The following is a 22,522-nucleotide window of genomic DNA, read 5'->3' as shown; positions in this document are numbered from 1 at the left end:
GCATTTGCACTGCTCACCAGGAACTGTCCTTGACTTGTGTTGTCCTCTCAACAGTTGTTTGGACGCTGTCAAATTGGCGTGGAATAAAACCAGACCATTTGAACAGTTGGACCGTCATATGCCAGCCCTGACGCCTTTTGTCCGCTAGTCTAGACACAGCCTCGGTGTCTGACCGGTTGGGTGCTTGCAGCTGCGATTGAGTGGATGTCAACCATGACTGCCCCACTGCTCCTCCCATCCCTTGCCCAGTGGAGGGGCAGTGAGAGATCGGTGCGGGTTCGATGCTCTGGCAGTGCAAAGGAGTTTGGGTTTGCCAAGGTGGTGGCTGACAGGAGCCGTGCGAGCCAGCTGAGGGCTGGTAACACCTCTGTTCACCCTGCCGTCCCTCCCACAGAGGCGAGCCATCATCCCGTGGTGCTCACTGCATGCTGGAGCCTCTGTGTAGGGATGTTCAGCCCAGTGGGTCCCCAGCTGTCACAGCATCCCAGAAGCCACCGCCAGCAAGCTGCAAGGCTACTGGAGGTGAGCTGCAGAAGCCTGTGAGAGGGGCAAACATTGAACTTGATTGTCCTGTGTCATTTTGCTGCTGGCACACAAGGAAGTGGTCTGTTGATCCAGAAAGTTGGGGAGCCTTTGCTTGAGTCCGTTTTGGAAGTGGATTGAGGTAATCCACCCAAAGACACTGTCTGTGCAGAGCAGTTATGACCCCTCATAAGTTAAGGCAGGAAAGTGATGGCTTCCACACTTTATTTCTCAATAGCTTCCCTGTGCCAGCAAGCCCAGAGAGATGGACATAAATATTTGCAAAGTAACCATGACTGGGACAAATTACCGAGGTCCAATTATCCAAACCTCCCTGTGACGTTGCTAGGTGAGGTGTATGCTCCTGGCCAGGTGATGAAGGACTCGCTGTCCCACCGCCCAGCCTCCTCCCAGCGTCACCACCACTCCTCCTGCCCCAGCAGTGACGGGGATTAAACGAATGCCTACACGGTGTTAAGCAGCTGAGTGGATCTCTCAAAGCCCTCCCGGGATCCGTGACGGAGCAGGGCTCTGGCAGTTCCTGACTGTTGCCAGAATCACATGGGAATGTGAGTTTAGATATCGCTGATTTTACAGGGGATATGTCAGCAGATAAGAAGACGTGCCGCCGAAAGGTGATTTTGTTACGTTTATGCCTTTCTGAGCCAAAATTGAATTGTGGGGTGTGGATGGGAATTTAGTTCTAAGCACTGATGTAATTTTGTATCCTCAGCCCTGAAGGCAGTTTTTAAAAAATTATTTTCCCTTGTGCCCTGACACTATTTTTTTTGCCATTCAATCATGTCCTTATGACAGAACAAATACTGGGGTTGACCTTTGCAATGTGACATAATAATATGTGACTTCTTTATGGCTCTTTTTATCCAAAATTCTTGGCACACTATGAATCTGATCCTGCAGCCGCTTACCACTGGGCTTAGCACTCACTGCTCCAAGCAATCCCTGGGAAGCCAGAGGAGCACTCACACACAGAATTGCTATACCTGGTATTATTTGCAGGATCAGGCCCTGGAGAAATGTAGCACATGTCTGTGAATAGCCACATTTTGGAGAGAGAAAACCTTGCCCTCTCATTTATGATTTTTATTCACTATCAGAGTGCCATGCCCAGCACTAATATGACAGCCTCCCCTTGGCTAAAATGTCATGGCAAGTAATGCTTGAGTCATATTTACAGCTATCATCTACAACCGTGTTGCTTGTTTTTATTATTTTTTTACCAGCCCTGAAAGCATGCTAATTAATAAACTCCCTTAGCTTATCCTGCACCATTTAATCCTGCAGAAATCACAGCATTTTATCTTATTAGCAAGTAGGAATTAAAAAATTAAAACTACTCGGGGGGGAAAAAGGAACATAACCACTTTCCTTGTGCATCCCTTCTGAAACAACCTTGCATTGTGCCCTCAGAAACCCCGCTTTGGCTTGACAGAGGATGGGAATCCCAGACCAGTGAATACTTGGGCTGAAAAATGCTTTCTGCTCTGCTATTCCCGTTCTTAAAGGGAGAGCTCTGTTAGATGTACGGAGAAGAAGAAGAGTCCCAGCAGTGAGATCTAGCTTTGGATTGGGCTGCAGGTCCCTTCCATGCTATTAATGTCCTCTGTTGCCACAGGAAATTCAGTTAGCCCTTCCATGCCTCAGTTTCCCATTGTTAAAAGGTGATCCCTGCTCATCTTCACCAAGGAGATTCACATGAAAAAAAGATTGCAAGGGACACAGTCATTATGGTGTTGGGAGACAGGTAAGTACCTTAGAAATACATAGGGAACCTCTGAGCTGAGACATTTGTGGCACTGGTTCAAGGGGAGTGAATTTTGGAAGTCCTCAGTAGTTGGAAAATGCAAAGAGGGAAGCAGGTAGGATTCTTGTGCCCACCTCTGCTTGGTATGTTCAGGATGGGCAGAACCAGGAGAGAGACCTGCCCCATCTTCTTGGTGATGGGAAGTGGTTAAATCTGGGATGGAGACCCACTAACCATCAGCAGGTATCTACACACTTCACTGTTGATTTGCCATCAGTAGAGCACTGCATCCCCCCCCGCCCTTAAAAAATAAATTCATTAGGAGTAGAGAGGACTGGAAGGGATTCCCTGGATCATCAAATCCTATCCCCTGTTGTATCAATCACGTTAGATTTATCTTTTTCATAATCAAGCACTACTATTAAATGTGCTCCTGAGGGAAGACAGTCCCAGCATCTCATTGCTTTAACTCGTAGATGCTTCTAATTTCCAGTCTATGCTTAGTCATGGCCCCTTTGTTAAACAGCAGGTACCTGGCAGAGAAGCAAGAAATTTAACACAGTTTTCTTAAAATAATCACCCAGAAATCCTATCCACAAAAAAATGCTGAGGTTGCAAAGGGGAACGTGCAAGGTCAGGTAATGATAATGGGGAGGCCCAAGCTGACACTTGCCTCTGCCTCGTAGTACAGACTTTACATAATCACCTGCCGTTAATCTTATATGATCCAGTTGAAGTACAAGGCAGAAGTACTCACAGAACAAAGGAACTTCTTTGCTATTCTTCTCCATAATATTCATTGTGTAACCTTCTGTTTCTTTTACCAGGTATAACTAACCCTGAGCTAAACATTTGACTATTTTTCCCTTTCTTGGCAGGCTTTTCCATGCCATTTTTTACTTTACTGTACAAGTCATTACCTGCACAGCATCTTTGAGAAGTCAGTGAGTTGCATTGCCCCAGTTTACAGGTTAAGAAACGAAGCACAGAGCTATCAGCCTTATCAACCCCTAGAGCTGCAAGGGCAACTTTCCATCTCCAAAATGCCCCTGCTTTATTCAGTGCAGTCTTATTTACTCCAAATCATGCAATTGCTACCCAGCCAGAGGAAAGGGGCTGATGCAGGGGAAATGGTGGGATGCACTAGACCCATGACTTACTTGCTTTACAATCTTGTCCAGCTAGTTAATCAGAGTGCGCAATGAATGGGGGGGGGGGGGGAAAGAAGTAGGTGAGTATAGGCAGAAGTGCAAAACTGCTGTGTTACCCATTGCAGCACCCATCAGTTCTGACCCAGCCCGTAGGGCAATGGCACAGGGAGTCGCACGCACTTAGATCGGGTCACTGTCACGCAGCATAATCAGCCAGTGATGAAGGAGGAGGGCTCACTTGACAAAAACAGGTTTGCAACTAGGACACCAAAATCCTATGTTTGCTTATTTAACTTGGCAGGTATTCAAGTGAAACAGGCACGGAGGGGAAGTGTCAGAGCTGATCTTGGTACCAGCATGTGGGATTTTGACTTTCTATTTCAGTGCTCCTGTTTGGAAAAGAAATGCACGCAGAGCCTGCTCCCCCCCCGCTTTTTTTAAGCATTATTTAAATGTCATAAGAATCTTACAGGGCCCACCCTAATGTTCCTAACAAATTAAAATATTTTATTAGTCTATAATCTGAAAATCATTACCGTGGTTACTATAAAAACCCAAAGCTCTCCAGAGGGAATGATGTCAGCAGGTCTAAAATGCGTGCAAATATATTTCATTGCCATAAAGGTACCAAGGGTCAGACAGGCAACCCCCAGCCCCGGGGCGACAGGCTGTTAGCATGGGAAGGAACGAAGTGCATCTCACAGCAGGGAGGGAGAAAACTTATCTCTTGGCTGGTTTTCCTGGAGTTTTGCAGGGTGAATGCCTGGGGCTGTGCCTGGCTGGTTTGGATGGTTTCAGAGGAAGGCGTTGGTGCCGTTCCCACGCACCTCTCTCGGAGTGAGGGTAAGAAAGCGCTCCCGACGGCTCACCCCCATCACGGATGAGCCGCTCTGAACCTCTGGCCCCATCCTGCTAACGCAGACAGGCTGGGTGCCTGTTCCCCTCAGGCATCCCCATGCCCCTGGTGCCCCCTTCCTCCTGCAGATGACTCTGGATGTGTCCCTCCAAGTAAGTGATGCCTAACGCAGGGCAGGGAGGAGACAGCCGCATCCAGCTCTGAGAAAGCAGCCCGTACCCGCTGCCCCAGCCAGCTCCCCAGGCGGAGAGTCTGGGTGACAAAGTGGCCCCTGCTTTGGCTGGGTGACACCAGACACTCCCAGAGCAGTGGCTCCTGAGCCGGTCCCTTGCCCCACGCAGAGCCAGAGTGCTTCTGCTGGTTACTCCTCACCAGCTTGGGCAAGTGTCAAACGGTTCAAAGATTAATTACCGTTTAACCGGCTGTATTTCCATCTCTGCAGAAGGCTGCAGTGGAAAAGACAGAAGTACTGGGATAATTTACCCTGGTATTACACAGCAGATTACCCTGTACTTACAAGGTCACCAGTTACCATGTAATTAGACCTCCAACGCAGGGAAGTCCACGATAGGTTTCCAAACCACTCTTCTTCCCTGTGTCAGAGAAGCAGAAGGATGGCAGCAAAGTGCAGACTGAAACCTCATTAGGCGAATTTAAAGCTGTTAAATAGTTTAAAATTCAAGCTGGGGAGGTGGAATGAGAGGGCAGCAAGGCCACCTGTACCTGTCAGTGAGAGGGAGCAAAAAAAACAGAGCAGTTTTTGTCTAGAAAATGTGGGAAAGCCAAAAAAGAAAGGAGGGCTTTGAGGGAGCTACATGTGCCAGGCGGCTGGGGGCTGAACGGCAGCAACGGCGGCTGCTCTTCAAGCTTCATCAGGGAGAGCTTTGCCAGTAGTGGAGGACTCTGCTGAGCCACAGAGCTGCACGGCCACTGGGTCCTGCCCCGTGGGATGGTGTCCACGGGGCCATGTAGGATGCTGCAGCGGGGATGCCCCGTGGGTCAGGACGAGGGGTGGGCAGCAGGACACCCTACCTGTGCCTACTGCCTCCCTGCCTCTTGCTCTGGATTGCTGTCCTCTGTTTTTCACACGCACTCAAATCAAACACCTACTCATGGAGCATTTTGAAGAATGACAAATGCCTTTGATTATTAAGCACAAATTCCAGTAGCAGCTCATTGCACCTCTCGGGTGGCTAATAAAGCACCGAGCCGGTTCTGATCAATATACAGCAAGTATCGCTGTAAAGTGAAATTGTGCCCACCCCAGGCCATGTTGCACTTTGTCTTTACAAACCCTGTCCTCTTCAAACCAAGCAGAGTCCCTTGTGGGGTGGCAGTTCCCCAGCAAGCTTGTGGCTTTCAGTGTGCCAGTGAAACAAATGCTCTTCTGAAACCATCCATGTAAAGAACCCAAGTCAAAGAGCAAAGTGTATGCCTCTACAGCAATCATTATTTTAAATATTCTTTTATTCCTCAACTACATGTCCCTCACTCAGCCCCACAAAGAGTATCCAAAGGTCGACAGCTTCTGGAGAGGTGCAGCAGAAACAAAGATAGTGTGAAGCAATTGACTGCTGAGGATAGAAAGAGCCGTATGTAAATAGTTTGTCTAAAGAATGACCAGAGTGAGGAGATGTGCTACCTGATTGCAAATATTTACAAAGTTGTGAGCTTGAAGGTTAGAAAATGTTGAGAGAAGTATATAGAAGTTAGCACAGGGATGATGCAGTGGGGATGAGGCTGGGGAAAAACAGTGTGGCAAGCAGGAAATTTCCATCACGTGGGCAAGATTTGCTTGTGATTTCCTGAGGGAGGCTGTGGGTTGCCCTGTGGGGTATATGGATTGGCACCCATCAATACCTTAACAAATCCTTTAGGGCCCTCTTTCACAAAGAAAAGAGGACAGAATGAAATTTAATAGGTTTTTTTTTTCAGCTCTACTCTTTGGGCTGTAAAGCTGTTTCATACGCAGACACATGTGTCATTGCCTGTGCATGCTGCACACACATACCTGACGCTCTTGGACTAGACCGGCTTATCCAGAGGCAGTGAAACCAGCCAAGGCTTTAAGCCCAGCACTTGTAGTCACGTTTCTCCTTGAAGTAAATGCTCCAGCAATGACATAATTGAGGACTGTCCTGTCTGCTCAGCATATGTCTGCAGGGGTCATTCATCCTATCAGACACTGCAGAACATTAGCGGTTTCTTTAGACTCACTTTCTCCTTCCGTCCTTCCTCTTGTGGCTAACCCTAATGGAGAGCTGGTGGCTAGAGACTCCTCTAGGAAAACTAACCTCGTTCGGAGAGCTGACCATCTAGAAGCAGTCCTATATTACGGCAAAAACAGTCAGGTGTGTCCTACCGGGTGCTGGGTTTGTGAAATGGTCCCAGCGGGGCTCACTGGGGTGGAGCGTCTGGCTGGCTGCAGGAAGGGGAGCAGAAGGCAACTAGCGATATCTGCGATGGCCACTTAGTGCTCGAAGGCTCTAATGGCACCTGGGAACCAGGTTCCTGTGTTTGTGGGTTTGCTTATTTATTTACGCTCCTGGCTAAACAAAGTAGGGAGGAAGAATTTTAACACAGTGGTTAAAATGCATGGGGCTCCAGCAACTCTGTCCTACTCAAGGGCATCCGGAAAACTTGATAAAGAATGGAGGAAACTTCAATGCACAGAAAGTCTCAGGTGGAAAAATAGAGTAGAAGAGGATGCAATGCTTGATTCCTTCAAATTCTCAAATTTAGCTTGTTTTCCAGCAGAATCCTACAGCCAAACCCCAGCCTCACCTTCTGCACGTGCCACCGTCTTGGCTATTGCTGGTTTTAGTTCTGCCACTTCCCAGTGCTGCTGCTGCTCCCCCATCGCAGCTGTGCTCAGATGGGTGCAGTCACTCTCTTCTCCTGTGCCTGTCCCTCTTTGGCTGTTGTCACCGTCTGCAGCCTCCCCTCTGCGTGCCACACCACCTTTTGACAGGGATGCTTCAGGCATGGGACGGGCACGTCCAGGGCAACCTCCCCTATTTTAGATCTCAGGAAGTTTAGCCATCAGCATCATATATTCAATGTCTCTCTACAGTGGCCTAACTCATGGGTGGGAGGGGGATTGGGGTTTGCTTCTGCCATGAAATGCAGCTCGCCATTCAGCAGTGCCAGAGCTGGCACAGCTTTCCCACCGGCACTGATGAGTTTAATCACATCATTACTAGGTGTGACACTGCAGCCTCTGATGATGAGCTCTTTATTTTAGCGCGGCTTGCAACGTGTTTGTCTGAGATGCCATCTGTGCCTGCACTGCCTTCATTAGGAGAGAAAGCGTATGCATCTTCCGAAGTTGTTCTATATTTCTGTGATGTTTCCCTGCTGAGAAACCACTGTTCAACCAGAGGGTGAGAACTCGTACCTGAAGGAAAGCACCATCACCCAAAATGCTTAAACAGGCCAAATAAACCATTACGAAGCGTACCATTGGGAACTGTCCTCAATTGGCCCAGCCAGGAAACTGGCTAGAAGGAACGATCCAGCTATTTTATTGCTGAAAGTTTTTCAGCTTGGTAAAGCAGTAAGGCCCCATCCTCTAAAGTACTGTAAGTTTTCAGGAAAGCAAGGAACCGATTTCTATTTTAAAAAGACTTTTGGTTTTTGTACCTCCATACCATGATTGCGCATAAAAGTCTCTGGGTTGCCTGCCCAGGTTTTAGATATAAAAGATACTATTAAGATTTGTGGGCGCAGATCTGAGCATCTAACCTTCCCCTTTAAAAACTCCATACTCAGCTATATATTTCTATAGATGCCCCTTGGTCAACCAACAGTGTTTCACGCTACTTAACAAGATTCACAAATGACAAACGAGGCAGGAGCTGCCAGATCACGGTCTAGCTGCACGTAAAGAAAGGGACTGCTTCTATAGGGAGTTCCCATACCCTGCACTGTATTATATTTCTGTCTGTATGCTGCCAGGCCTATGCTCAGTGAATCTGACATTAACAAGAAATAGATTTCTAAACAATCTAGGCTAATGAATTTTGAATATTATTATGATTAATACCAAGGCAGTTGAACTGATTATCCAGCATCCAGAAGTTAAGTAATGGAGCCTTATCTAAATCATGTATAGTCGTCAGTCAGGAATGGCTCTGGCTGCAGACAAAGCCGGAGCATTACTGGTTACCCAGAGGGGAGTCACTGTCAGGCCAGAGAGGGACTATGGAAGGGGAGATTATGAGATACCGATCTGAAAGCATTTTAGCATAGAGCGATCGCACATGCAAGTGCTTTATTGGTCCTATTTCCTAAGCTGCATTTCTCAGGCCGTTTTGAGACTTTGCTATTATATTGCCAGGTTAAGATTTATCGGGCAAATCTTCCTACTTTCCGAAGCTGGAAACTGAGCTGATTTTCATTCTCTGTGTCGCCAAAAGAGCAGAATCCTGATGGACGCGTTTCTTGCATCATGATGGTTTAACTTAGCCTCTATCTGATTAGCTTTTGAGCTATTAAACACTTCTTGTAGTATTACCAGCTCACTGCAAAATGATAATGCAGATCAGTCATGGACAATTTCAGTTGGCACATGCAGTCTTTGCAGACTACAGATCCCCTTTGAAGTTGGAACCAGCCGACAGCTGCGATGTTTCATGGGATTGCATGTCTCTGAGCAGACCTGTCCTAAAAAAGTGTGGTGTGGTGCAAGGGTCTCCAGCCTGGTGGAGACAAATTGGTAAATCCATACGGTCCCTGACAAACTATCTGATGGCAGTAGTTTGAATAGGTTTAGTGGCCTTCCCAGACTCTGCTGTTATCTGGACAGTGACCAGGAGAAAGGTGGCTTAGTTGGTGGCTTTGGAACAGCCCAGATGTGGTGCCCTTGTTGTGGCTGTGGTGCAGAAGACCGCAGAGGCCACCATCTGCATGCACCCCTCTGCACAGCTGCCCAGTGCCAACCCACAGCCAAGCAGTGGGACTCCTGGGAAGCCACTGGGTCTCCCACCAGTGAATCCTTCCCCAGTGCTACCACTTTCCTCCACTGTCTGAGAACCTAGTGTGGGGTCTTGTTGTTCTGGGCCACAAGAAGCTTTCAATAGGTGGCCCAGGGGATCAGGAGGCTGGTGACCTCTCCTTCACCTGGGAAGGCTCTAGCAGCAACTGTTAGGATGGGGGTTTAGGACCTGCTGGGACCTGGTGGTGGCCTCTTTACTAGGTGCTTTGCAAACTACTGCTGTGCTGCTCCCACATCTCCCCAGCTGAATGAGGCATGGCTGGGGTTTCTCACAATTTATGTCCTGATGTTGGAGGTCATGGCTTTTGGAGCATTTACTTATATGAAAATGAGAATCTGGCCTTTGTTCCTCTGCAGGCTGGTTGTGCAGCCCTTTCCTAGCAGTGGGTGCTGCTGCTTTGGGTTCTGGGAAGAAAGGGGGAGGGGTGATCTGTGGTAAGGAGCACACCAAATAGATTATTGGCAAACATAATTAAAAATATATGTCTGATTACTCCTCTGTTTCCCTTTTCTTAACCATCCTCTGCATTACCTCTGGCATTTTTAGATGGCAGATAATATAACTGAGAGGACTCTTGGGTACAGGCAGCAGTGATTTATCTCAGGCTGTTTTGAGGTAGCAGAATTTACCTCTAGCTACAGCCACCCCTCCATGTCTGCCCCCTCTCATTTGCATAAGTAATTGGCAGCTTGTTAATGGCTCATTAGGAATGCTGAAAACCGTGGGATTAAAACACACTCAGTGGAGCAGAGATGAGGGGAAGGGGGAGAAAGGCCGCTGTCCCTGCTTGCAAATTACACCGCTCGATTCAACGTGATTCAGAATTACAGGTCATAAAGCAAGTAGATTGTTAAATGAAGTAAGGAAAAACAATGTCAATGGCAGGCTTTATTTTTAGACTCATGTTTAAACACAGTGTGTGCATCTGGGGGGAACAAACAGTCCCTTGCCAAACAGTCCTACTGACAGCAGGAAGGTCTCGCCCCCTTCTCAGTTTCGCATTAACCCTGCCTGGTCAGTCTTTCCTGCTCCTCAGCAGGTCCATCTGGCTCCTTACATCACCTCACGGCAGGGACGTTTGGTTCCTTTCCCCTTGCTCTCTCTGGGTAAGTCCAACCTCTCCCCTCTGGCAGCAGGTGATCTGCATCTCCCCTGCTTTGGGCAAGGCTGGGACACCCAGCACAGCTGCGTGCAAGTAGGAGAAACAGCTACAGGTTGCTTTGAGTATTCTGTAAATCTCCAAAACCCCTCTGTGATCCCTTGCAAATTGCTGTGAGATGTCTTCAGTCACTGGCATGCAGGGGAGCAGCAAGCCCCAAACTGCGGCACTGTCAGAGCCTGCAACGGAGGAGATGGTTAGGTGCAGAGTGAGGATTAGGAGGGGATCAGATCTGCCATTCCCAGAAAGCGGAGTAGACACATGCGGAGTGCTGCATGGTGAGGACACAAGAAGTCAAGTGAGTCAAAATGCTTGGTGGAAGTTTTTTGGGTCTTGTTGACTGGTTTTAAGGTCACATTCAGCACTGGCTATGACAGCAGGGACAGCAAAGGCACAAGACCTGAAGGCAAGCACAGGGCTACGCTGAGAGTTTGCAGTGATGGCTTTTGAATCTCTTAGAAGAGGCTCAGCCTGGGGGTGGTATGGCCATAACGCACGATGCCTTTCTGTCAGGGGAACATCTTGGGGATTTTTTGAGGCCAAAGTAATTCTGGCAATGGTGCAGTCTCAGATATAGCTAGCTACCCTATAGCAGCTACCCTTCTTTCTGGGTAAGCTGAAAGGAAATTACAGATAAAGTACTTAGGAATTGCATCCAGTCACAACTTGCACTTAAATTCAGCTACCTCTGATGTAAACTACGTGGGTACGTAAGAGCCTGGTAAGGTGACAGTTAAAACTATGAAGTGTGGGACAGCTAATATTCAGCAAAACTCAGCTCTGCCTGGCATGTCAGGGTTAATCCTTCTGCTTTGCAAAAGGTGCCCGGGAATCTGTCAGGAGTCACACGGGCAAAATACTGGCACATCTGATAGAGAAATGTCTCTCAGTGCTGCTGGATCCAGCACTGAAGGCAGGGAAGGACTGTCTCCTCCTGGAGATCCAGCCATGAGCACTTTTGGCTCATCCCTGAGAAACCACCTTTGCATGCCCCAACCTGATCTGACAAACTTCGACTCACAAAGGCGTGATCTACAGCAGTTTTGTTGGTTGTTTGTTTTTCTCCAGGAGCTCAACTTAGCCAAACAGAGAAGCTTTTCCTGCTTCTTGCTTGCATTGCTTTTTTTTGCCCTTGTGTCCTCTCGGGTGACCCAACCACCTGTGGCTCTTATTCATACAAGGCTGTCCAGAACTGCTGAATAACACATCCTGCCCACAGCAGGAATTAATGTGTCCTGATGGGGACGTACATCTGGCTGTTGGGGGAAGCTAAGTATCTTCCAGGGATCGCCCAGCTCCTAGAGCTGAGGTCTAAAGGGCATATGTTCTGGTGCAGCCCAGCCTGGGACGACAGCCAGGTCTGAAATTAAAGAAGATCCCAGGTCATCCCTACCTATAGCAGCAGGAACAGACACAGCAATCAGAGAATGTGTGTCTTATCGCTAGGTCGTGTGGATTGTGTTGAGTGGATTTTCCTGGAGAGAAACGGTGCTAAGGTCTCCACTACTGCTACGTGATTCTGTACAAACTCAAATGTCTCAGCTTCCTGCACATAAAAGGGAAGTTCAAATAATGCTGCACCATATGAAGACACCTATGGTGGTTCTTGTGACTTTCCCAAGGCAGGAGCAGGAGCAGAACCTCTCTAAAGTATGCCAAGAACAGGAAGAAAGCTATCAAATGACCTTGGAAAACAAATGTCAAATGACCAAGGAAAACAAAAGCACTGATTTATTTTTTATTTTATTTCGAAGTTGGGAAGGAAACTGCACAAAAATTAAAATAAAACATAGCCTTAGAGTATGCCAGAGACCAAATTCCATTCTTAGCTGAGATCCATGAAACAACCCTCAGCTGTGAGCATGGAGAGGATGGCTCAGTAGCTCCCCTCTGAATGTTACTTTGGGCTACAGCCCTGGAGCTAGTATGTGAGCCGGGAGGGGGAAAACAGGGCTGCCCATCAAGAGCTGCCTTTAACATGTTAGATCTGCATTCCCACCAGTCCACAGTTCTCATGAGGGTTTTTCATACTCTGGTTTTCATTTCCATGGTTTCTCTGTTAGTGGCCCAAACTGTGGCTATATTGCACAGTCTTCATGGAACACTGCTGCTCCACTACCTGCTGCTGTACTGTCGAACTCGTTGGGGATAACATGTCATCTTGTCCCTTCCTAATCAGCTGGATGTCATTCAGAAAGCTGGGACAAGGAGAACTTTTTCCCCAGACACCAGCTTTCCTTGATAGCAGACAAACCTCGAGCCTTATAATGCTGCTTGTACATAGCACTTATATAGCTTTACATCGTCAAAGGGCTGCACTAGCATTAAGTAATTATCTCTCTCCCTAATGGCCATTAATACTGCCTTTCACGAACCTCCCCCAGCTCCCCGAGGTTCATATCTAATACAGCAATAACCTCCTCAAAGGGAGTGGCTGGTTATCTTGCAAGTCTACGGACTTGGATGTGTAATGAGGCTTCAGAGCAGAGGCCAGGTGCCCTGGACTATCAGAAACATGTGGCTGTAGACTAGGTCTTGGTCTTGGGAATATCCATTAGAAAGGGATGGAAACAAGTAGGTGATACTGTGATCTTGAAATGGAGACAGAAGAAGGAGACTTTGGCCATTCGGAGGATATGCACTGATTGCTCTATTTATTACCAGGATAGTACTGCAAACCAAAAGAGCAAAGCAGTGGGAATAACATGGCAATGTGGGCATGGGGTGTTGATCTAGGGAGAGAAAGTTAGAGAGATAAAAATGTCAGGCAAAGCTAGACAGCCATGGCAATGGGATGAAGTGGCCAGTCTGGAGGTCTATGAAGCATGAAAATTACAAGGAGAAAGGGCGATCATAGGATTTAAAGGGAGGAACAGAAGAGGATTTACTTGCCTTACTTGCTTGAAAGAAAATCCCTGTTCCAGGTTGCGGAGTGTCTCCAGGGGAGATGTTGCAATGCCACTGTTTGAGGACATATCACCCTTAGGGGCGTTTAGAAGATGAACCTGCATGACGGCTGGGCTCCCCCATCCCTGGCTCCCAAAGGGAATGGGGTGGGGAAGGTGGGGTAGGAAGATGACATGACTGTTTTAGAAAAGACTCAGAAGTAGCATGCTCCTGACAAGCATCAGTCCTGCATGGTCACTTATTTCTGAAACCTGCCAGGCCCAGCTCAGAGCAAACAGGGGCTTGAAGGAAGCAAACTTTCAGCTTCTCTCTAAAGACATGATAACGATTCTTTCCAGAGCCAAGGACATGCCATGTAAACTGTCTTTGCAAAAGAAAAACACAGCATCTTTTTTTTTTTTTTCAGCCTGATTTAATAGCACCGTTTTGCTTTTAAGCTTTTGGCAACGGCTGGTCCTGTAAAAGAAGTATGTAGCCGTTGGAATCACATGTAAGTCTACACTGGTGTAACACAGATCACAGCCACTACCTGTTATGCAAAGGATTTCTGTCCCCCTGGACACACTCTGCTCCCTATGGCATCAGTAGCACAATCCTTCTGTGCTCAGCTCTAAATAATTTTGCTACATCAGCAAATAACAGGGTACCACTGACTGCAGGAAGACTCGACTTAGTGTTCACTTACTATGCAGCTTCAGAGCAGGGCCTTTCCCTGCCTTCCTGCATCTGTTTTCTCATCTGTTAAATGGGAATTTTAATCCTAATCAGTTTGCAAGGGGAGCAGTATGGGATAGTCAAATCTTTAAAATGTAATAGTCAGCCTTATGTGCTAAGCTAGACATTGGAGTGTTTTATGGCACAGTTTAATTGATGCCTGTTCTGCTTATAGCTAGTGAGTGCAAGACTTAACATTTCCTCTCAAAAATGTGGCACCTTGTTTGAGATGCAAAGAACACCTCTGCAAAGAATACCTCCTTACCTATGAGCATAACTGAGCCATATTTTGGGATCCACACATTTCTGGGCGTTGCTTGTTTTTTTTTTTCCCCCAAAATTAGTTTGATTATTAATTATTACTGGATTAATTTTTAGTAAAAGATATGTCTCACATGACATACAGGGCTGAGAGGAATGCTTTGGCAGTCCCTGGGCTCTACCATATGAGCTAAGATTGTGTCATCACATTCTTGGGACAACGGTTGACTGTGTATGTCACTTGACTGGCAGTTCTTCACCAGGATGTGTCTAGAGGAGACCAAAGACCTTGACTTTATCTTAGCTTATTAGAACTGAGATGGAACTACTGGCTTCTCCGTTCTGCTTTCAGGTCCAGATTCTCAAATCAGGGCCCTCCCATTCAAGCAAAACTGCTGTAATTGTGTTTGTGTAAGCTGAGGGCCTGGTTCATAGATTCTGAACTGCCGTAAGACCTGTTCAAAAGGGAGTTTGTGTGCGCTCAATACGTTGTACTACCTGTAATCTCAAATGATCCTGCAAGATTCAGGATATTGAAATGTAGAGAGCTTTGCAATAAGTAATCATTTTGAGATTGCTGGAAAACTGAAGAGTTAGTGCTACTTAAAGGAGAACAAAATAAGCGTTAGCACAAAACAGTTTTTGCAACAATCAAGTTTGATGCATGTCCTGTTCTGTCGATAACATTTCCTCAGAGCCCTTCACAAGAAGGGAAAGCAACTTGTAAAAGCTGGGAATGCAGGAAAGAGCTAAAATTGCAGCCAGCGTTTCAAAGGAACAAAGAAAGAAAAGCATATTTCCATTTCCATTACGGGAGAACATTCTTGGGAGTTCAGAGCAGCAAGCTGAGAACATGCCAGCCAAGCCATTTCTAAATAGGAGGTGTAGAGCTGCAATGAGCTTTTTATCTTCATGCATCGCACTTGTGAGCACTTCTGCACTTAGGAAAGAAAGATGTTCCCGAGACCTTTAAAAACTCTTCTCTTTTTTGTAAGAAGCAGCTGTTTCAGAGTTAGAAAAAGGGCTGGTTTGCAGACCTCTGGGTACAACACTGCAAGCCCAGGTCCGAATTCTGTCAAACCCCAAAGAAGTCTGACTCGCACTCTCCGTACAGAAAGCCTGCTAAGCATCATACCCATTTCACACCCTTTTCCAACATACCTCCCCAGCGTTGTCCCTCTTGCTTTCCAAGCACTGCAGCGTGCCTCTGTACTGACCCTTCCCCACGCTAGTTCTTTAATCAGGCAAAGAAACCTGTGGCAGCTTGAGAAAACTGGCAGCTTGGAGGATAGCTTTTGTTTGTACAAAAAACGTTTTCATCCAAGCAAGCGCAACAATCTCATTATTTTGAATAGCCGTACATATGCTGGAAACCTAGACACCAGATACCTTCTCTCCTGATCTGTCATAGGACCAGAGAGATTTCTGTCTGTTTGATTCAGTTGCAGTGCTACAAAGTTATTAGCACTTGCTTTTTTGGAGTCCATAATGAGACAAGCGTTCTTCCAAGCAGTACCAAAAACGCCCTCTTTCTCATCACCACTAAAACCTAGGACACTTTACCCTCAGCAGAAACGAGTGCTGGAGACTTGCAGCCATGCTGCTTCCAGCACCGGCTGGTCTTATCAATTAGCTATTTCCCCACAGATGGTGCTTCTTATGTAGAAGGACAGAACAGAGAAAAACTTGTCCTGCTCAGAGACACTTTTTTGGAAATCTCTAGTGAATCCGAAGGTAAATCCATCTGCTTTCAAACTGTTTGCGTGTATCCTGCAAACCTGCTGTATACCTGCTGGATTCATGTGCCCTAGAGAAGGGAAGACCCTGACTGAGAAAGTGCCTTTCCATGGCTTGGCGTACCCCAGTGGGACTTCACCCATGGGCTCTTCCATTTCCAAACCCTCCACAGGGGCTGGCTTTCCTGCCTCCATTAAAAGCTGGGCATATCCCTGCCTGTAAGAGCTTGTTCTTTACAAACAGACCGCCTTTTTGCAGTGCGGTCCTGCAGTCATTTACATATGCAAAGCGCTCTTTGAAAAGGCCTGTAGCACAGTTTTATGAGCGTAAAATCTTTCATGCAATTAGGTGATGTGCAGATGCCTGTGCATGGCTTTTAGAAAACCTCACCGCAGAGGGACGAACCTCACGCTGTATTTCTGGTGGGTGCCTCAGAGCACTGAGGCCCTGCAAAACTCAACACGATACTTTGCTGAACACTGTTTCTTGCCTTGCCTCCTGCTTCATCAGACTGTAGGGCTGGACTATACTCTTGGCATTTTGTAATTTGATTTCCTTACAAGCCCATTTTGGGAGGAGAGGACATCATTTATCTTGATACATTTCACTCCCTATCCGTCATGTTAACCAGGTGGGATTGCCGGGTAAGCCCATGGGTGGTCGGGGAGGCAGTAGCCAGCCCAGCTTTTTTGAACAGCTCCTTGTTGATGTAGCTCAGAGGGAGGCCCTGAGTTTGTCACGTCAGGGCTGACCCCTTCCTCGGGGCTCTCATCACTCAGATTTCCTTGTGCCTTTGCCCTCACCCAGGTTGGAGGACACACCATGCTGCCTATCCGCTGGATGCCTCCGGAGAGCATCATGTACAGGAAATTCACAACAGAGAGTGACGTCTGGAGCTTTGGGGTGATCCTCTGGGAGATCTTCACGTATGGGAAGCAGCCCTGGTTTCAGCTCTCAAACACAGAGGTACAACAGTGCTGAGACACCTCAGCTGGAAACTGTACTTTTTACCATCTCGCCTTTCCAGATTGCTTGCAAAGCAGTTCGTACATAGATAGTCCCCTCCTTGGCACCCCCATGGCTTCACCATGGGAGAAGTGTCATTATCACTTTTTAAGAACTGGGGAAACTGAGGCATGCAGGAATCAAAGAGCTCTGCTACAGCTGTGCACTGGCTCATCCTCAGTCTCTCCCTTCCAAGTTCCTGACATACCTCCGTAACAGCCACATCTGAGAAACTCTTGGGGTGCTGCCAGAACTGAGGATACCCAAATTACTGCTGGGATCTAAGTTATTGTCATGCCCTGCATTTCCTCTGCTCTCTTTCTCCTTACTTTATAGCTGAGCCCTTACTGCAGCCTTCAGTTTATGAGAAAGTGTTTGAAGCCTGTTATATAGCACATGGCACATCTCTGTGGGGTTTTTTTCCCATAGGGATATCTATTGCATGGTTTGCCCCAGTTCATTGAGGGTGGGACCCAAGGACCAGGTTCGTCCTTGTTATTTCTTTGAATAGCAAAAGTTGCAGCCCGTCAGTATAGAGCTGTACTGTAAAAGTGTGGAGGAAAGGCTGGCTGGGATTAGCGGAGTGTCAGAGCTGAGGTTTGAGGCACATCAGCAGAAATGGATTGGAAGATTTTTGCTCGGAATAGCAGGGGGTATTATAGAAGAGGAACAAGATGCATTGACATAGCGGTGTGTGGGAACCTTGCACATTTTTATCCTACTGTGTATCTAATGGATTTCAGAAATTTCACCTTTTGTAATGAGAAATGTGCATTTTCTGCTTTCTGGATACAGATCCCTTAATTAAGTGAGTTGCAGAGATGGCAAATCCAAGGTGTTGCTTTATAGCTCTAATACTTGCCCATTCGTGTGCTCAATGGGGCCTGACTGTATATCCCAAAGTAGCACACGCAAACATTTTAGAGACACAAACAATGGAATCGACAGCGACAGAAGTTATTTGTCACGCTATTTAATGAGCTGCTCTTGCATTTCCCTGCGAGGGTAAATACAAACACACACAAATGAGCACATGTAGCTTGTCCATGGGTGATAGGCATGCTGGAATATGACAGCTCAGCTGCTCCTGTGCTTTCTGCCTCAGTTTCCTTTGCAGGGCAGTAGGACTGAGAATAGTCACCCCTAACCTTGAGGGAGGAGGGCTGGCTAAAATCTGCACAGATACAGCTGTATTGGTTTTTCTACCATCCATGGAAAACTCTTATCCTTTCCTTTCCTATTGTTGTATCCACTTCTTTCTGAGAGCTGAAGACTTCCACCCCAGACCACACTATCCTGGAGGGAGCCACATTAGTTCTCACCTGGCTCATTTTTCACAATTTGTGAGAGGTGGGCAGAACCTGGCTGATTGCAGGGGACTGACACCTCCACCAGCTCCTGGATGGTGAGGCATCAGAGCAAGTCTCAGTGGCAGCCTGGCCGCAGCTGCAGACCCCCGTGGAGGGGCAGGTTAAATGGGTCTGTGCCAGGCTCCAGGCTGCCACGACTGGAGCGTCAGCAATCACCAGGCTGGCGGAGCACCGCTGTTGTTGGGCTGTTGGGCATTAGCAAGGCTGGGATGCTCGCTCCCTCCTGCGGCATCCGCATGGCCTCATACCCCCAGAGCATTTTTAGTAGCTTTGTTCAAGGCTGGAAGAGACCTTGCCTGAGCAGAGGGATGAGGCAGGGCACCACCTCATCTGAAAGCCTCAGCCAGTCCATTAACTTCTGTCTATGGCCTTCCTTTGTCCTGGAGACAAAGGACCCAACACAGGGCTCCTGTGCATGTCCAGGATGTCCTGTCAGAAACCGTAACTCACCTCCTCCCACAGGTCACCGCTGCCAGCAGCTTTATGGCGATGCAGGCTTCTCTGCATGCTGTGTCTTCCTCGCCCAGCTTTCAGCAGGTCCTAATCTCTCCCCTCTGTATTTATATGCAAACGCAAAGCGATAAGTATCTGTTGAGCTGTGTGGCAGGCCCATTACTATTCATAAATGATAAATTCCAAACACTCCTTGCTGGGTGGCTTCCCTCAACACACTGCTTGGGATCTGTGTTTATCTGCAGAGCGTGGCAGGTCACTCGCACACTGCAATGCTGGGACTCGTCAACTCCAACCAAGGAGGCCAGACGGTAATAGGAGCTCTTTGACAAATCATACCCCCCTTCCCTTTGCATCCATTCCTCCGGTGAGCAAAAGACAAACAAACGCTTAGGGGAGCCCTTTCCAATGGCATCCCTCTGAAGAGACTTCAGTGTTGTCCAAGAGCTCACATTTCTCTCATTAGCAGCACCGACCTGACCCAGAACAGAGTCTTAGCACTGCAAATTTTTTTCTCCATCACAGATGTGATTTGAGATGAAATTTCATTCCTTCAGCTGCTTTTCTCTGTCAAAATGAGGCAAATCTGCCCTTGGAGATAGAGGTAGGAAAAGGTGCTCTGAACTCTTATAGAACTCTCCTGGGCTTTGCAATGGAAAGGACTCTTGATTTTCAGGGAAGACAAATATCATTTCAGCTGTGCAAAATACTACTTTAGTTTGGGGATTTTAAGGGGTTTTTTTTTCCTCCTTCAATTTAGCAGAAAAAACTGACATCATAAATTAAAACTTCATTCCATTTGCTTGTGAAATCCTGTTTGGAGAGTGAATTGAGGTAGTTAGGTGTCAAATGAGGAAGGTTTTTGGGAACTGCAAGACTGCAGCTGGAGACAAACTTTTCACTGTAAAATTATCATTAACCACACACAAACAGGTGAGCGCTGAGGATCTGCAGATCTCTTGGCTTCTCAGTGCTCCCATTCACTAAATGGTACCACATCAGCCAAGAAGTAGCTGGGATAGGACATCCTCCAGGAACCGCCCAGCTGGTGTTCAATGCCTCTTTTTTTTTCTTTCTTTCAGGTCATTGAGTGCATTACCCAAGGCCGAGTTTTGGAAAGGCCTCGAGTCTGCCCCAAGGAAGTTTACGACATCATGTTGGGCTGCTGGCAGAGAGAACCTCAGCAACGGCTCAATATCAAGGAGATTTACAAGATCCTTCATGCTCTGGGCAAGGCCACACCAATCTACCTGGACATCCTTGGCTAGCAGTGGCCACCCGTCGAAAGTCCCTGCTCCTTTCTCCGTCCTTCCTTCCCTTTCCCTCTCCCAAGTCCTTTGCCCCTCAGCTCCCAAGCAAACATCTTCATATAAACTCAAGTGCCTGCTACACATACAACACTGAAAAAAACAAAACAAAAAGCAAACCAACAAAAATCCCACGAAACAACAACCTGTAAGGCAGTTTGGCTTATATATATTTATAGATATCTCTCTATATATAACTTCCACACCAATACAGAAAGAAGCTGCTGTTACAGAAAATCATGAGACTTAAAAAAAAGAAACAAAAAAGGGAGAAAAAAGTACTTAAAAAGATATATATAATTAAAAAAAAAAAAAGGAAAGAAAGGAGAAGGTATCTTTCCCCCGAGCAATGAAGCAGTGAATTGTAACCCTGCTGTGAGTACGGTTCGGGCTGCTGGGCAGGGCTCTAGACTGGCTACAGCAGCGATGCCATCCCAGGTAGGAGCCCTGGGAAGAAAGCCTTGCCCTGGTTGTATGATATGCACTGAATGTGTGAAATCAGTCCTCCCTTTTCGTCCTTGCCTCTTTCTCTCCTTCCCAGCCCGCAGGTGATGGGCACAAAGCCAGGGCAGTGCCCCTGGATGAACTCTCTTTTACCAACCCCTTCCCTCCCTCCCTCTAAGTCCTTCCCCATCCCTCTCTGCCTTCCTGCCTTTTTCTTCCCTCCAACATTTCAGGACAATTTTTCTAATTTGCTGATTCTTAAATGTATAGACTCAAGGCTTTCGAACACACAGTCAAAGGATTGTGGCACCTACGGGTAAAACACACACCAGGAACCAGCTGCCCTCCCGCAGACTGCGAGCCGGCCAGACCCAGACCTCCCTCCTGCCCCGTGCCAGGGCCGGGAGAGCAGCGGGACCGAAGCAGCTACGTGAGGGAGTCGAGGGGGGGTCCTGGATACCCAGTCCTGAATCATCCCCAACCCATTTCAGTGTGCGAGACAGGAGTGCCCTTCGCGCAGGCGGCGACTTTGGGAGGAACAACCCTCCGTCCCCACCCCTCCTTTCTCTCCCCACCCTTCACATTTGCTAGCGGCCATGGGGTTGTTCCCCCTCCCTCAGCTGTCCGCACCAGGGCCAAATTGGTCCCTGGTGTAAACCCGCAGCAGACAGGGTTGGATCCCTGCTCCCCTCATGGGGGAAAGGCTGTAGTGTGCAGACAGCTGGGAGCTTGCCTGCATCCCGGCTGGGCATGCCTATGGGGCCAGCATAGCCCAGCGCTCTTCCTCCCCATCCTCTTCCCTTCCCCATCCCTGCCCCATGCCTCAGTCCAAGCCTCAGGCACAAGCCAGTGGGGGACAGGGAGGGGGACAAGGCTTGCGAGATGGCTGGGAACCTACCAACACCTGCCTGCAGCCCCCTTGCCATTCTCCTCACGTCCCCATCCCCTGAAAGGATTGATGCATCTGCCTTTGAGCTGTTGTGAAATGCAGAGGCTGAAGAATAGCTCCACAGGCAGCCCCGGGAGGAGGGGGGGAAGGTGCCTTCAGGAGCAGACGGCTCAGCGGATGGCCGCAGCGGCCAGCCTTGCATCTCAATGAGGATAAAGGCCTGACAGGCAGCGACAGGGGGGTGGTGGGGACAGCGAGGGAGAGACAGAAGCATCCTCCCTATAGCCCATCTCACTTGAGCAGGAAATAATCCCGACCTGGGGAAAGGCTGAGTCAGATGCTGAATCCCATCCGTCCAGACTGGGCTGAGAATACAAAACCTTTCTGGGTCTTTTTTTTTCGTGTGGCTAATGGAGGATGAGGGGGAACCTCAGCTTGGCAGCTGCTCTCAGGAGGCAGGGAGTGGGCACCACAGGCATTGTCAAGGCAATTTTGAGAAGTTAACAACCACTGGCACAAAAATAGCCTGTTCAGACGTGGTGCTTGCTTGGAAGGGGATGCAGATGAGGGAAGAAGAGATGGAGAGGGGAGCTTGGCTCCTTCCCCAAGGACAGAGTAGTATTCATGGCCAGGATGCAAGGGGAGATGGGTGACCCTGACTGAGACCTGGTTACGGCCAGCTACTCAAAGTGGAAGATTTTGCATCCTCTCCTCATCCCCTTGTCTCTTGCCAATTTCTACCTCCCACCCATGGTTCTGGCATGCCCTGGCTTATGATTTAGACAGGGGCGGGGGACATTACTACAAGGAGGTTTGTGGTGGCAGCAGTGGCTGTGGGTTTATTCTGTGCTTGTGTAAAGAGCAGTGCAAGCTTGGGGTGGGAGATGATGGGTGGCAGTAACCACGTGGGAGTAAGGATGTAACCTTCCTCTGCGTGTTAGAGACATCTGGGCTAGTGGGACAAGGTCGTGCCAATGGAGGCTGG

The 22,522-nt window shown here is 47.9% G+C and overlaps 1 protein-coding gene across 2 annotated transcripts in view; it reads left to right on the top strand.

Annotated features, from left to right (window-relative positions):
* Positions 1-20,895, top strand: part of NTRK3 (neurotrophic receptor tyrosine kinase 3) — a 219,728-nt gene extending 198,833 nt beyond the window's left edge. For both annotated transcript variants that reach the window (XM_075159884.1, XM_075159883.1), the window contains 2 exons: positions 16,877-17,035; positions 19,980-20,895. In XM_075159884.1, the coding sequence (XP_075015985.1) occupies positions 16,877-17,035; positions 19,980-20,165 (345 nt within the window). In that variant the 3' untranslated portion in view covers positions 20,166-20,895. The remainder of the gene's footprint in view (positions 1-16,876; positions 17,036-19,979) is intronic.
* Positions 20,896-22,522: the final 1,627 nt, after the last annotated feature.

This window comes from Calonectris borealis, chromosome 11 (genome assembly GCF_964195595.1).
Source record: "Calonectris borealis chromosome 11, bCalBor7.hap1.2, whole genome shotgun sequence".
Lineage (NCBI taxonomy): Eukaryota > Metazoa > Chordata > Aves > Procellariiformes > Procellariidae > Calonectris > Calonectris borealis.
The sequence above is the reverse complement of the archived record's forward strand: the minus strand, read 5'-3'. Positions and strand labels throughout refer to the sequence as shown.